Below are 14,736 nucleotides of genomic sequence, written 5' to 3'. Positions count from 1 at the left end.
AAAGGGGTTAAGACTTCAAACTGAAAGTGAGTAGGTTTAGATTGGATATTAGGATGAAATTCTTTTAGTGTGAGTGTGGCGAGACAATGGAACATGTTGCCCAGAGAAGCTGTGGCTGCCCCACCCCTGGAAGTGTTTAAGGCCAGGTTGGATGGGGCTCTGAGCAACCTGGTCTAGTGGAAGGTGTCCCTGCCCATGGTAGGGGGGTTTGATCCAGACGATCTTTAAGGTGCCTTCCAACCCAAGCCATTCTGTGATTCTACGACTCTGAAGTTCACAGGGTTGGTACATAAGCATGCGGTGAGGTGTTGTTGACTAAAAATCACAGAAACATAGTATTTTATAACTGGAAAATAGAGCTTCGTTTAAGTTGAGTATCAATGTAAGGGTTTCCCCTGTGTGCTTCAAGAACTTCCCTCAGCACCTCTTTCATTCGGTGTTCACGCTGACTCCCTGCGGTAGTTCTCACGGTGGAAACACAATCTGTGAAGCGGACACCAAAATTATGAGCAACAACAGCAGGGCTCTCTCACATCAGCACCCACGGACACCCACGGCTGGACGACCGCGCACACTCGCGGTCGTCTACGCCGGCTCGGGTGGGATGCGGCAGGATGCCGCCCGCCCGCCGCAGGCCGGACCGACGCGTTTCCCTTCGCCCCGCCCGCCCCCTTTTCCCCCCGCGCCGGGAGGTGCCCGCGCATGTCGGGGGCCGGCGTCGCCCCACCCCGCGCGTACGGACACCTGGGGCCCGCGGGGGCCTTCCGCACGTGTACGAGCCGCCGAGATACCTTCCTGCTTGCTGGATGCGCTGGAGCCGGTACTCGTCGGCACGCCTGCGGGCAGCTCGGTAGGGGCGGGCGGTGAGGGGCGGGACCGGCACCGGCCGCCAGGCACCCGAGGAGGGGGTTTATCTGCTGAGGGATTGCTGTCACAGAGGGACTGGGCAGCACAGTATCTGAGGGGCCTTAAAGCTGTCAGTATCCAGAGCAGGGCTGCGAAGATGGTGAAGGGTCTAGAGGGGCCATACGAGCAGCGGCTGAGGTCACTGGACTTGTTCAGCCTGGAGAAGAGCATACTGAGGGCAGACCCCATAGCTTCCCTCGTGAGGGGAAGTGGAGGGACAGACACCGATCTTTGCTCTCTGTTTACCAGTGACAAGACCCGAGGGAACGGCATGAAGCTGGGTCAGGGAAGAGGGAAGTTGGATATCAGGAAAACATGGTTCACCCAGAGGGTGGCTGGGCACTGGAACAGGCTCCCCAGGGAAGTGGTCCCAGCCCCAAGCCTGACAGAGTTCAGGGAGGGTTTGGATGATGCTCTCAGGCACAGGGTGTTATTCTTGGGATGTCCTGCACAGGGGCAGGAGTTGGACTTTGATGATCCTTGTGAGTCCCTTCCAGCTCAGAATATTCTTCGATGCCATGCATTTGAGCCCTGCTCTCTTCGAGCAGCTTCACAGTGAACTTCCATAATTTCTGTTGCAGTTCAGCCTTGCTGCAATAAATGTACAATAAATGCTATAGAAATATAGCTTGTACTATTGAGATTGCATAGTTAACAGGAACTTTCATGTTAGGCATAGGAGAAACGTATGTGTTTCCAGAAGTGGCTTGTGATCACCAGGAATCATCTGTATGGGCACCAGGAGGCCTGGAAGCCACTATGGGAGAGGTGACATAATGTGAGCACTGAGGGCCATGTGACCAGCAAGTCCAGGAGCTGGAACTGATGATCCTTGTGGGTCCCTTCCAACTCAGGATATTCTATGATATTCTATGACTTTAGCACGTTTGGGAGAAGGAGAGCATGTTTCATAACACTGTCTTGACTAATTCTGTATCTGTTGTGATGCTCTTATATGTTACAAATAAAAAGTCATCCAGAGTTTTCTCTCTTTAGAGTTGAGATCTGCCTTGAAATAGGATCTGGATCTGGTGTGGTTTCAACATTTCTAGCTTCTTCCATTCTTGGATCCAGTGCCCTGTACATGTAAGTATAACAGCATTTAAACTGTTGCGTGCAATAATAAAGAATGCTTAGCCCTCAAATATATATTTTTCATTTTCCCATTTTAAAAACTGTTTACAAAGAAATATTAGCTCAGTTCTACAGCTAAGGAAATTAAAGCAAAAAGAAAGCCTGTTGAGCATTTCTGAGATGTGGACTGAGGGCAAAAGGGGATGCACCACAACAGGTGCTGAGCTATTTACTTCAGGTTCTGTAATTAAGTAGTGCTGTGACTACAATTCCATTTTTCCATGCCTACACTTGTGTTTGCTGGGTTGAATCTTAAATTTTACCCACTGACTAGTCTTCCTGTGGTCTCATGAGATTAGTTACCTGGGTGTTGGGAGTAACTGAATTTTATTAGAGACTTGTATGAATATATATATTTATGCAGAGCTAGCGTCAAAGTGGAAATCCTGCACTTCAACTTTCAGACAGCCATTAAAACTTACAGTGTAGCATTGAGTGGTTTAGCTGCTAATACAGTGTGTGTATTTTACTAGGTGTTTTTTGCTATTTACTTGCAAAGTAAAGGATGCTGAAATGGATATTGTCTTTGAGAGTACATAAATTAGCATGTGGTTCATAGGGTTAAACTTCCATGTACGGTAGCCTATAACTTACACTTAGTAATATTTTGCTTTTAGATGTACAGATATCAACCCCATGGCAGCTTACTGTACACAGGAGACAGCTCGGCTTAACAATGTTCACCTTCAGCCAGTCATTACTGACTTGGTAAGATAGATGTTTCAGTAATATCTTCTTTATAGTTTTTGTAATTTTTTAATACTTATTAGAGATCACAGAATCACACAATAGTTAAGCACATGTCCAGGTGGATTTTGAATGTCTCCAGAGAGGGAGAATCCATGACCTCCCTGGACAGCCTGTTCCAGTGCTCTGCCACCCTCAATGTAAAGTTCTTCCTCATGTTGAGGTGGAACTTGTTGTGTTTTAGTTTATGATCATTACTCCTTGTTTTGCTGTTGGGCACCACTGAAAAGAGCCTGGCACCATCCTCTTGGCACCCACCTTTGAGATATTTATATGCATTAATGAGATCCCCTCCCTCTCAGTCTTTTCTGCAGACTAAGCAGGCCCAGCTCCTGCAGTCTCTTCTCATAAGAGAGATGCTCCAGACCTGTAATCATCTTTGTGGCCCTGATTCTGAAAAGTAACTAAAAAGCCTAGAACAAACCTTCTTTTTAAAAGCATGGATGGGGAAAAAGAAAACAAAAATGCCAAAATGTTTCTGAAAGAAGAGAAAACCACACTACTCAAGCTCTAAAATTCATAATTAAGCTCTAAAAAGTCATTGAATTAATTTAAAAAATAAATTGTGTAGATACAGTTTGGGAAAATGCTGGACGAGGAATTCTGTAGTCACTTGACATTATCATACCCCTTCCTCTAAAGCTATACAGTTCTTAGTTCTCAGCCTTTTCTGATTTAATTAGGACCTGTGTATATTGTTACTTTTAGTTTCTTACAAAATTTGATATGGAGAAAACCTAATTTTCTCATCTTTTAACCCTGAATATATATGTTTACAGAAGACGATGTAGATAGGCAACAATAAATGGGATTTAATGGATGAACAACTGCTCATACCTGAGAACTGAACTGCAGTTGTCACAGATCAGTCATTTTGGCTAACAAATGTTAACCAATGAAAAATTCAACATTCTTTTATATCTAACTTAAATTCTGAACTGAGCAAGAATAAAGTACTACCCCTGTGTCTGCACGTGTCTCTTGCTTTTCTACAACTTATGCATAACATAATCATAAGACTTATCAAAATTGTTCTGCTCTGCATGGGTACTTCTTCTTGATGCTTCTCTTGCACATAGAAAGTAAAGGTTAGTATTCCTGAGTCAGGATGAGATGCTTAGAATATCCAGCATTACGTAACTGTATTTTTACAAAATATTTGCATTCTTCATGTTTCAAAAAAAAACCCACACGAAAGAATCATCAAGTTCATCCACAGGTCAAAGGATTGTCTCCAAGACTAAATGGGAAGGTTGATCTGCTGCTGTTTAATCCACCATATGTGGTAACACCTTCTGAAGAGGTAAGAAAAATTTGAAATACACAATAAAAATAGTATTTCTACTGTCAGAGGAGAGACAGCAAATCAAAAAGACCCTGCTATGAAAACTGCAAGGGTTTTTTGAAATAGTAAAGGATGTTGTAGGACCAGCACTGATTTAGTGAAAATGCTGGAGTTCCCTATAAACTCTACATGGGAATAAGGATTGCTAGCTGCTGCTTCTCAATACCTGCTTCCTCCATCAAGTATAAACCATGTAGGACTTCTGTTAGGCATGCTAAGGAATTCTTATAGAAGACTTTCAACTGAAAATGCATTTGTTTCCTGCAGAATAAAAATCCTCTGCTTCTGCAGACTCCTACTTTAAGAATTTGACCCATAAACACTTCAGGGGTTTTCTGACCACCTCTGACTTGGCAAACAAGCTCATAAAACATTACAAGAAAATACATACAAAGTATGTGACAATGTAGCTCTTTTAATTTAGTTTAAGAATAGAACTTGAAACAAAATAGTATGTTCATCCTGTAGAAAGTAGTCTTGAAGTAATTTGCTGCATAAACTAACCCGCTGAATCAAAATTGTCAGACTTCTAATGGCAGACACCTAAAGCTAGAGATTATAGTGATGATTCTCTTACAAGTACCAGTGACAATTCTATCATTCTATGTTATGACAGTCTTTGTTTTCATTCTTCCTAGGTGAAAGGCCATGGAATAGAGGTATCCTGGGCTGGTGGCAAACAGGGCAGAGAGGTAATGGATAGAGTTTTCCCGTTAGTACCAGACCTACTTTCACCAGGAGGATTATTCTACTTGGTCACAATTAAAGAAAATAATCCAGGTGATCACTGTCCTTGGACATTTAAATGTGCCAAACCAGTTTTAACACTATTAATCAAAATATTGATCACAGCTAGACCAAAAATACAAGCAAATTTATCAAAACTAAGACCTCCCCAAGCTAATTTGGAAAATGGTAGTATGTAGGATCCTAGCAGCTCTGCAAGAGTTCAGTTCCAAGTCTGAGAGGTGACTGTAAATCTTCTGAACTAATTAACAAAGCCAGGCCAATCCTTTCTCATGGAAGAGAACAGTGGTGTTAACTTAAAAGACAAAAGCCCTTAGCTGGAAATGTGATGTCTTTCATTTTAAAGGTGTAGGGAAAAGATTTGGGCTTGTTTCTTCTGATCTAATGCTAATGGCTACAAGTTATCAAGTAATTTTAAGAAGAAAGATTATTCTTCACCCCTGATTTATTAGGCAGCTTTTGGGAGATGATGCTGCAAAATCTCCTTTTTCCTTTCTCCTACAGTTTAGCTTCATACAGAATTTTTCTTTGTTATTAATAGCAAAATACTGAACTTCAGGTAGTAAATTGTAAGCTTTATTCTTGGTGGGAGATTATTTTGCATAAAAATTACTGTCTGAAAGAATAAGAGGACATAGTTTATAATCTTTGCTTTACAATTTATGTTTGACAGATACTTTATAACCAGTTTGTAATTCAGTTGTAAACACTGAACTTTCAATTACAGATGAAATTCTGGAAACAATGAAGAAAAGTGGCTTAGAAGGCATACAAGTACTTTCCAGGCAAGCAGGACAAGAGAAGCTGACTATCCTCAAATTTAGGAAGTCTTGATAATTTCTCTTCACCTTCCAGGGAGTAGGCATGCAGAAAGTTGAACATCTAATTGTCAGCTGAACACTGAAGTTGTCAAATAATTTTTAAACCAAGATTTTTGACCTTCTTGAGGTGTACTCTCACTTCCTGATTACTGCAGTGAGACTGATCAAGACTCTGTATTTATATTTATTCTGGATGTGAACCAGCTGTTGTCTGCTGGCAGAGGTACAGTTATCCTCTGGCTATCTGCAGGGCAGTTGCGGAGGAACCATGAAGTAACCCACCCTGCTGCATTTGCACTTAAGCACCAAAGGCTTTTTCCTCTATAAATATTTGTATATTTGTCATTGTGTCTTGTTGTAATAACGTACTTGATGTAATTCCTCCTGTTTTTATAGCTAGTTTGTAGCTATGCTGGGTTTAAAGGAATACTTTGAATCCGTGGTACTCCTTTTGATGTAGTATCAGGCACCTTTACAGGTCTAAGGCACAATGAGCAGGTTTGTTTCTGTCAGAAGGAAATGGTGTACTTCTGAACAGAAAGGTGAAGCAAGTGTCTTTCCTGTGCCAGGTCCTGCCCTTGGGTCACCACAACCCCCTGCAGTGCTGCAGGCTGGGGGCAGAGTGGCTGGAAAGCTGCCCAGCAGAAAAGAACCTGGGGGTGCAGGTTGACAGTGGCTGAACATGATCCAGTGTGTGTGCCCAGGTGGCCAAGAGGCCCAGTGGCATCCTGGCCTGTGTCAGCAATAGTGTGGCCAGCAGGACCAAGGCAGTGATTGTCCCCCTGTGCTGGGCACTGGTGAGGCCACACCTCAAATCCTGGATTCAGTTTCGGGCCCCTTAGTTCAGGAAGAATGTTGAGGTGCTGAAGCATATCCAGAGAAGGGCAAGGGAGCTGGGGAAGGGTCTGGAGGACAAGTCTGATGAGCAGCTGAGGGAGCTGGGGGTGTTTAGGCTGGAGAACAGGAGGCTCAGGGGACACCTTGTCACTCTACAACTCGCTGAAGGGAGGTTGCACCCAGGTGTGGGTTGGCCTCTTCTGACAGGTAACAAGTGACAGGATGAGAGGAAAAAGCCTCAAGTTGTGCCAGGGGAGGTTTGGATTAGGTATTAAAAAAAAAATAAATTCACACAGAGAGTTGTCAAGCTTTGGAATAGACTTCCAGGGAAATGTGGAGTCACCATCCCTGGAAATGTTCAAAAAACATGTGGATATAGCACTTGAGGACATGGTTTAATAGTGAACATGGAAGTGGTGGTGGGTTGGTTGGATTTCATGATCTTAAAGGTCTTTTAAACCCTAACAATTCTATGATTCAAGGCATGCTATTCCTTTCCTGAAGTCTTCTGGGCAGTAACATGGTGATTGTGCTCCCTTTTATGCCATTTTAGAAGGAGGATACTACTATGGAGTAATCTAGATGAAGAGTAGTCATCCATGAAAAGGTATTAAGGAGGAAAAAAGCATGCAGTTAAAAAAGTCTAGTTCCTGGGTAACTGAAAACAATGACTGCAAGGAAGTAGAGAACTGGAATAAAAGTCCTTTCTCAAAATCACTATCCAAAATAGGGAAGTATTTCCTGACCAACAGACCCCAGTGGAGAGCTTTCCTCTGCAGTGACCTAAAAAAACTTCTTCAGGAGACTGAAAAAAGGAGGGTTTAGACAGGCAGAAGCGGAGGTGCTGTTAGCACAGACATGCCTTTCTATGCCACTTGAGGTATTTGACTGCAAAGAAGCTCATATAGGTCAAAAGTCAACTTAGGCCAGTCTGGCATAAAAATTAAACCATCCTGAAGAAGATAGAAAAAAGGACTGAATTGCAGGAAATGTGCAGTGGAGATTGTTTTACACTCTTGAGAGCTGCCGTTCCCCAGCTTAGCAGGCACTGAAGAACAAGGCTGCAAGTCAATTCAACAATTCAGACACAGCTAACAGCTCCCTTCAGTAGCTTTTCTGTCCATTTGTTTTTATATGAATGAACATGAATGTGAACACAAACACACAACAAGAGGGTTTAGAAGGAAGATGCAGTCATGATAAAGGTGTTGCTTAACATTTATACAATATACTAGAAATTACAGTTCTTGAAACTACTGAGGCTAAAAAAAAATTGCATTTCCTTGACCAAAGTGAGGCTTGACTCAGGACTTTCTTTTACATTCTGAATAACTTGTTAAGAGAAACTTTGTGCCATACGTGATATGAAGTGTTTCCACACTGAAGATTTTAAGCAAAGTTTTGATTTTGTAGTGACCAGCTAGTCACTTCTGAGAAGCTATATTGCAATTTGCCTGCTTCCTACTTCTAGAACCTTTTTGACTTGATGACAGACCTTAGCAAAGCCACACTTTTTTTTTTGCTTCAGTTTCCCCTTACAAAACTGTTAGAAGAGGTTTTATGCACAATTTTGTCTTTCTGTAGAATCATGGGATTTGATGTTATAGGCACAGGGCTGTTTGAATGAACCAAAATGCTGTCACAGCCATAGACCCCTCTAGAAGTTTTACAGTGTTGACTGCTTTGGCTAATCAGAGGATTTTAAGATGCAATCAAAACATGCAGTAGAATTAAGCTACGTGTTTAACAAAAGGGAGTTTTAATTAAACTGTCTAGATTTTAGTTATCACTAAAGAATTATTTTTAAAATAGGTAATCAAAGATAAAAAGAGAGCAGTCATCCGGCACATTAGATCACAACACTCAACAGTGTGTGCAGTTTTAAGTTATAAAGGACAGAATAACAAAAATCAGAACAGAAAGTGTAATAAAACAACATGCTTTGAACAAAAGAATGATTGCACTGAACTATCTAACAACTGGCTACTTGGAAAAGGAAATACATGCATCCACTTAAATAATTCATGAGGCAGTTCTCCTGGTGGAGAACCAATTCTCCAATTGGTCTGCTGCAGCTTTGGTGGAAGTACTTCTCGAAATGCACTCCAAATGAGAACGTAGGTGAGTTCTGCCAGAGGTGATCCCTGTTATGCTCCCATCACCCTGGTGAAGACTGGGAACTAGTAGACACAACAGGTAATTTTTTTTCAATTTTGAAATTTGCCATCTACAGATGTGTGTATGTACACTTAGCATTTGTTAAGGTCTGCTAGAAGAGTCTAACATGGCTCTTTTCAAGCATTACCTGGTTAACCCCAGCTGGCCTTCAAGTCAGTTACTGACCTTGTAAAGAGAATAACCAGTGATGCAACTGAGACAATCCTGGAATTTTAGCATCAGTAACTATGAAACAATACAGCTCTACCTACTCTGTCATTTCACTTAGACCTTTTCAATACCAGTGTTAAATCCTTTCCATTCTCTCAAAAAAATTGTCAAGGAATTTCTCCTCTGTAAGCCCAGTCTTACCTGTTAAAAATATAGACTTCAGTTATCAACAGCTAAAATCATTCCTAGAGCTGTCACTTCAAAAGTGACCAACTTTGAGAAAGCATACAGAACCTAAAATTTATACTATTAATGCCTGAAAGTTTATCACACAGAGGAAGAGACAGCAATCCAGAGACTACAGAGATTGACAAAATTTATTTATTCCCCCCTTTTATTGACTTTTCAAAGAAATCCACCACAAATATCATCCAGGTTGGAATATATTAGTATGCTACCGCTGTTAAAAAAAAGAAGGCATGAAAAAATGTATAGTTGAAAGCTATTAAATTCAGATACATCTGTATATTCACTTACAGTCCTTATTATTATAGGACAGTGGAAGTACAGTGGACATTCAGCGATAGCTAATTTGCCAGCTAATGAAGAGAAACAAAGATTGATAAGTGTCTATGCCTTCTCTTTAGAAGCCAATCAGCAATAAATAGATGGTGTTATTCATTGTCATGCAGGAATGATTGTGCTCTCTCTACTTAGTTGGGCTTCTGAGTTTTCATGTTTTTAGGCTGCTGGATGGCTGAGGAGTTTTGGGAAAAAGAAACTGTTAAAGGGAAACTTCAGTTTATAAACATGTTAATTTAGAACAGGCTATGTTTAAATTTTATGCTTTAACAGAAGATTATCACTGTAGTTTCATGCCTTAATGTCTAACAGCAACAACATTTTTTTTTCCTCCATAAGAGGGACTATTATGAATGCATCATAATCAAAAATCAAGTCTTTATACCACCTCTTTTATATTCACCTGTTATATTAAGAGGTATGATCTGGGTTAATTACATAACACCATGTTAGAATATGCCTAAAATAAGAGGTTTTAATCAACTATGCTGTGGCTTAAACACCACTTTTTCAGACATAACTCTGCATTATTTCTGAAATTTTTAACATATCTTAAAAATATACCAATTAAAATAAATTATTGTTATCTGTTTCTTTATATCAAAGAAGAATCTTCAAACTTACAAAAACAACAGTCCAGAGGTAAATATGTGTCATATTCCACTGGTGAAGAATTTAAAGTAACTGACATTATTTCCAAGGAGTTAGCTTCTTTCAACATACAGTTTATCGCCTGCTCTTCATGTTATTTAGCTCACAGAAAGAAGAAAGACAGTTTTATTTCAGAAGAATGTCTCTCGACAGAGTGGACACGTGGATTTGTTGCTGGATGTGAACCATTTGTACTGAAAAAAGAAATACAGCTGTTTAATATACAAATGCAAGCTGAATATCAGGAACGCTGTACATCAATAATAATCATTATTTGCCAATGAATATAACTACCAAAACATTAACTATACTTTAAAAAAAACCCTTTCCACTTGTGCATGTATGCATGTGTATATATACATATGTATTTGTATATACACATATTACACACACACTCTGTAGGAGCCCCTCTCATTACATGTCCTTATGTCTTAGTACAAAATCCAGAGATAATTTATGAGTTCAGTTAATCCCAGATACTCCAGTGACAAAGTGGAAAATTGATGGTACTACACTAGAAGTTTAAACTAGATGGTTTAAACTATATGGATAGGCAGGTTGGATGGGGTTCTGGGCAACCTGGTCTAGTGGAAGTGTCCCTGCCTATGGCAGGGGGGTTGGAACTAGATGAGCTATAAGGTCCCTTCCAACCCAAACTGCTCTGATTCCAGGATATTTTGCCTATTTAAAAAGATTTAGTCAAGGTACTTACCAAGCAAGCTGAATGAAACTTTTTCTTGCATGTTCTGCAAGCTTTTTTGGGAAGAGAATAGTTGGAACCATGAATGACTGAAAAGCAGATCATGCAATCTTCAACGCCTTCAAAACGTTTATCAACGTTATTTTTCCACAAAGATAAGCCTTCCATAATACTTCCATTCTAACAGAGGAAAAAGAGCTGTTAATACTGTAGAATTCCTTCGGACTATTCCTACTATTATTCATCAACACATGAAGAAAACAAAGCCTGAAGGCTTTATAATCTGAAATTATGTGCAATACATGCAGTGAGTAATTTATGATAGTCTAATCTACAGAAATGTGAGTATTCATCACAGAGGTAGAATGCATTTAGGAGCACTTAAAAGGGGATTTTAAAATTTTCAATAACTACTTTGTTAAACCACAGATGATGCAACTTCAGCAACCACCAGTCTTTTAAAGACTTTCATGGACTGGGTTTTCAGGTTTGATTTTTTTTTTGGTGTTGTTTGTTTGGGGTTTTTTTCAAATTATAGTTGAGATGGCATTGCCACATGGGGCAAACACTGGCCCGTGTCTTAAGAGTGAATTTTCAATTCAGGCTATGGATTTAACAGGACTTAGCAGGCTGATCATTTTACCTCTGTTTAAGCATATGGAAAAAAGCAGATGGTAAGAGTGACCTGAATCCTATGAAGTGCTTTGCGATCAACTGATGAGATCCATTATCCAGATCTATACAATATTGCATTACCAGGAATATTTTTCTATTATATGGACTTTTAAGTTTTCAAAACTAGGAGCTTTCTTTAAACCCACCTGATGTGTAAGGTATGTGCTTAACTGTAGCATCCAATTACGCCACTGCTGAACAGCCACACCAACCCTCTTTCCACTCTCAACTGTTATGGATCCCAGTGGGTAATTTGGTGGAAGCTGTATTATTAGTTCAATAAAGATATCATCAACTGAGTAGGTAGCAATGACTTCTCGTGCTGCAGACCGAGCTTTTACCTATGAAAAAAATGCACATATTAAAAAAACTCCAGAGAGATACTCACCATCTCTAGTCTTTATACATAGATCATATAAACTATAAATATGTTACTGTACGCATGAAATAATTTTCTTAGACCAGGTAAACACTTTTCTCAAAGAAAACAAAAATCTACTTATATCTTGGCAAACTAAAAGGAAATTACCAGCCATTTTCCAATCTACTGATGGGTTACATTTTTTTTAAAAAGCAAAAAGTAGTATATTGATAACAGTATCTTCCACTTCCTCAACTTCTCCAACATCCTGAAACCCATTCTTTCATTTTTTTTCTAAACAGAATATTAATAAACATCAATTTAATATATTGATACCAAGCAAAACTATGTTTCATCAGTCATTTAGAACAACAAAAATGCAATCATATAAAACGCTCAGAACCACAGTCTGGTTATGAGAAGTCAGATTTCTTTAAATGTTTGCGACAAACTGAAGCAAATAAAAAGAAAGGACAAAAAGTGTTACTAACCGTCATGCCATTGAACAACTGTGTGCTGGTCTGAACAGAAGATATTTCCTGGGAAGAAAGGACGCTGCTGACGTATTTGCTTGTAAATTTATCTACAACATTGAAGACACGTTTTTCACAGCTATTCCACCAAAGCCTGACCATGGCTGGCAAGTCTTTCAGCGTTATGTGGTACACAGAGCAGGCCAAGTGCGGAATCTGGGATGACAGCACTCCTGTCCCAGGGAGGATAAGAAAGGATGCTCAAATACTCTTAACACATTAGTCATGGATGTTGGTGCCTCCACACCACACACAAAAATTATGATCTCAAAAGAACTGTGGTAACCAGAATTTCACATACATGTTCCTATTATTGCTGCTCTGAGGGCTTGTTTGACTCAGCTGTTCTTCCCTAGGCTGGTTTCTTTGTTTCTTAGCTTAATACTTCACACCTCAAAATTCACATGTGGACTATCATAAGTCAAGAATAATTTTATATTATAGAAATTACAAAATGCTCACTTTGGAGCGAACAAGCAATAAGATGTTTGGAGAACAGCTGAGGTTTGCAGTGTTCATGCATAGAAATGGCCTCAAGGTGCACCAACAGAGGTTCAGACTGATATTAGGAAAAAATTCTTCACTGAAAGAGTGTTTGAGCATTGGAACAGGCAGCCCAGGGAAGTGGTGGAGTCACCATCCCTGGACATGTTCAAAAAACAAGTAGACAGGGCACTTAGTGATACGGTTTAGTGGGCACGGTGGTGTTTGATCAAAGGTTGAACTTGGATGATCTTGGAGGTCTTTTCCACCTTACTGACTCTATAATGAGATAAGGGAAATCTTTCCCTTGGGTTGTCATGTTAGTAATTCTTTCTTAACTGTCATCCAGATAAATTGTTCTGCAACATAGTGATGTTGAAGCAAAAAATTAAGAAGTGGAAACTCAGTTTCTTTGCTTATACCTACACAAGTACATAAAATAAAAACTTCAATGAAGTAACTTTAAAAACTAATACTCTTTTTCATGTTTCTCAGCTAAAAAAAAAGCAGTGTATCTTCTTTCATCATCATTGATTAACTGGGTCTTCAGAACAGCATGAAAAAAACAACACCGCGTCTCAAACATTTAAAATATATATATTAAAGTATTTTTTAATTTTTTGTATTTATATATTGAAACACAAGAAAAAATGGAAATTCTATTTAGCATTAAAAAGATATATCTAGAAGCAATGGTCCCAGAATAGATCACACATTTTTAGTGTTTTGGAATCTTTACATTCAGATTTCAATAGTAGCAACATATTATTCCTGTTTTTTGTTGTCCTTGATTTTTCTGATAAACATTTCAACTTTGATAAAGTTTCAAATGGGGAGTGTTAGCCAAAGATGTCTAAACATATGTATATATTTGTCTCTCTGTATCTGTTTTATAGGTAAGATTTTCTAAATAAGTATTTTTAAGCAAAAAAAAACATATTTAAACTTCTGCAATATAACAGCTCTCTCAAATACACAAATACAATGTTTACTAACCTTTAACATCTAAATGAAGCTCTTCAGTAAAGAAGGTTTTTGTGTCCTTATTTGAAACTTCTGAAGTTGGCCCAGAAAAGACAGGGTTTTCAGGCATAAGCCTGAACAAGTGATAAAGCAGTTTGTTCAAGCTTTTAGTTCTTCTAAGGTATTGTGAGTAGAGAACTCGCAGCTGGTACCATTAAAAAAAATACACAAAAAATACAAAACACACTTTATAAATATAGCTTATTCTGTACATGATACAAATATGTCCTTGCAGGGAAGAAAAGCAAGACTGTGATTCAGAACAAGTGTTCAGAAGAGCAATTTAGTCCTCTGCACCATTTTGAATGATTAGAAGATCGTAATATGTAGCAAGCTTGCTTGAAAATGCAAGAAAGAATCATCTATTAATGAATCTTAATTCTTCATTCCTCTTAATATTACCACCCTCAACTATAGCAGTGCAGAAATCTTAAGTCCAGGGATGCTTTCAGAATTTCACCAATTCCACAAAAACAAGAGGTAGGATTACATAATTAATAAGAAGGGTGGATGAAACTTCAAGATTCAAACTAAATAAGTAGTTTAAGAAATTCAGTTAAAATGAAAAGACTGAACATATTACCTGAGAAGAAGCTGCTTTGAAGAAAGCTAATGTTAACTTCCAGGTGAGAAGATATCCCAGAACAAGGCAGAACTCATCACTCAGGGGCTGAATAACTGCAAATTCTCCAACTGGAATGCATTCCAGGATGTTTTCTAGCAAGAGTTCTTGAGTGGCCAGGATAGACATAAGAGCTGCTGGAGGTGATCTACAGAAAAAATGTTATCTGGAATAGTAAACTCCAATCTTGAGCACAGCATTAACTGAATTTATGTTCATAGCCTTCCTAGAAAGTCGTGGT

At 39.2% G+C, this 14,736-nt stretch overlaps 2 protein-coding genes across 4 annotated transcripts in view; one reads left to right on the top strand and one right to left on the bottom strand.

The window, feature by feature from the left end:
• The first annotated feature begins 934 nt into the window (after positions 1 to 934).
• On the top strand, positions 935 to 6,042 carry N6AMT1 (N-6 adenine-specific DNA methyltransferase 1). Its single transcript, XM_018076909.2, has 6 exons — positions 935 to 976; positions 1,903 to 1,992; positions 2,658 to 2,748; positions 4,007 to 4,090; positions 4,771 to 4,912; positions 5,607 to 6,042. The coding sequence occupies exons 3-6, from the start codon at positions 2,677 to 2,679 to the stop codon at positions 5,711 to 5,713; spliced, it is 405 nt and encodes a 134-aa protein (XP_017932398.2). The 5' UTR covers positions 935 to 976; positions 1,903 to 1,992; positions 2,658 to 2,676; the 3' UTR covers positions 5,714 to 6,042.
• Positions 6,043 to 9,224: 3,182 nt separating this feature from the next.
• LTN1 (listerin E3 ubiquitin protein ligase 1) overlaps positions 9,225 to 14,736 on the bottom strand; it is a 29,276-nt gene continuing 23,764 nt past the window's right edge. For all 3 annotated transcript variants that reach the window (XM_029961422.1, XM_025895573.2, XM_018076948.2), the window contains 6 exons: positions 14,457 to 14,643; positions 13,847 to 14,018; positions 12,326 to 12,540; positions 11,620 to 11,814; positions 10,811 to 10,978; positions 9,225 to 10,292 (listed from right to left, as the gene is read on the bottom strand). In XM_029961422.1, the coding sequence (XP_029817282.1) occupies positions 10,230 to 10,292; positions 10,811 to 10,978; positions 11,620 to 11,814; positions 12,326 to 12,540; positions 13,847 to 14,018; positions 14,457 to 14,643 (1,000 nt within the window). In that variant the 3' untranslated portion in view covers positions 9,225 to 10,229. The remainder of the gene's footprint in view (positions 10,293 to 10,810; positions 10,979 to 11,619; positions 11,815 to 12,325; positions 12,541 to 13,846; positions 14,019 to 14,456; positions 14,644 to 14,736) is intronic.

This window comes from Manacus vitellinus, unplaced genomic scaffold (genome assembly GCF_001715985.3).
Source record: "Manacus vitellinus isolate BGI_N305 unplaced genomic scaffold, ASM171598v3 scaffold_34_pilon, whole genome shotgun sequence".
Lineage (NCBI taxonomy): Eukaryota > Metazoa > Chordata > Aves > Passeriformes > Pipridae > Manacus > Manacus vitellinus.
Note: the sequence above shows the minus strand (reverse complement) of the source record. Positions and strands in the feature narration are given on the sequence as shown.

What these genes read in the sequence shown, in the direction of transcription:
- N6AMT1 (XM_018076909.2), top strand. Translation starts at nt 2,677, where the DNA reads ATGGCAGCTTACTGTACACAGGAGACAGCTCGGCTTAACAATGTTCAC. An exon ending in TGGTAACACCTTCTGAAGAG is followed by an intron (nt 4,091 to 4,770) that starts GTAAGAAAAATT and finishes CATTCTTCCTAG; the next exon opens with GTGAAAGGCCATGGAATAGA. An exon ending in AATTAAAGAAAATAATCCAG is followed by an intron (nt 4,913 to 5,606) that starts GTGATCACTGTC and finishes TTTCAATTACAG; the next exon opens with ATGAAATTCTGGAAACAATG.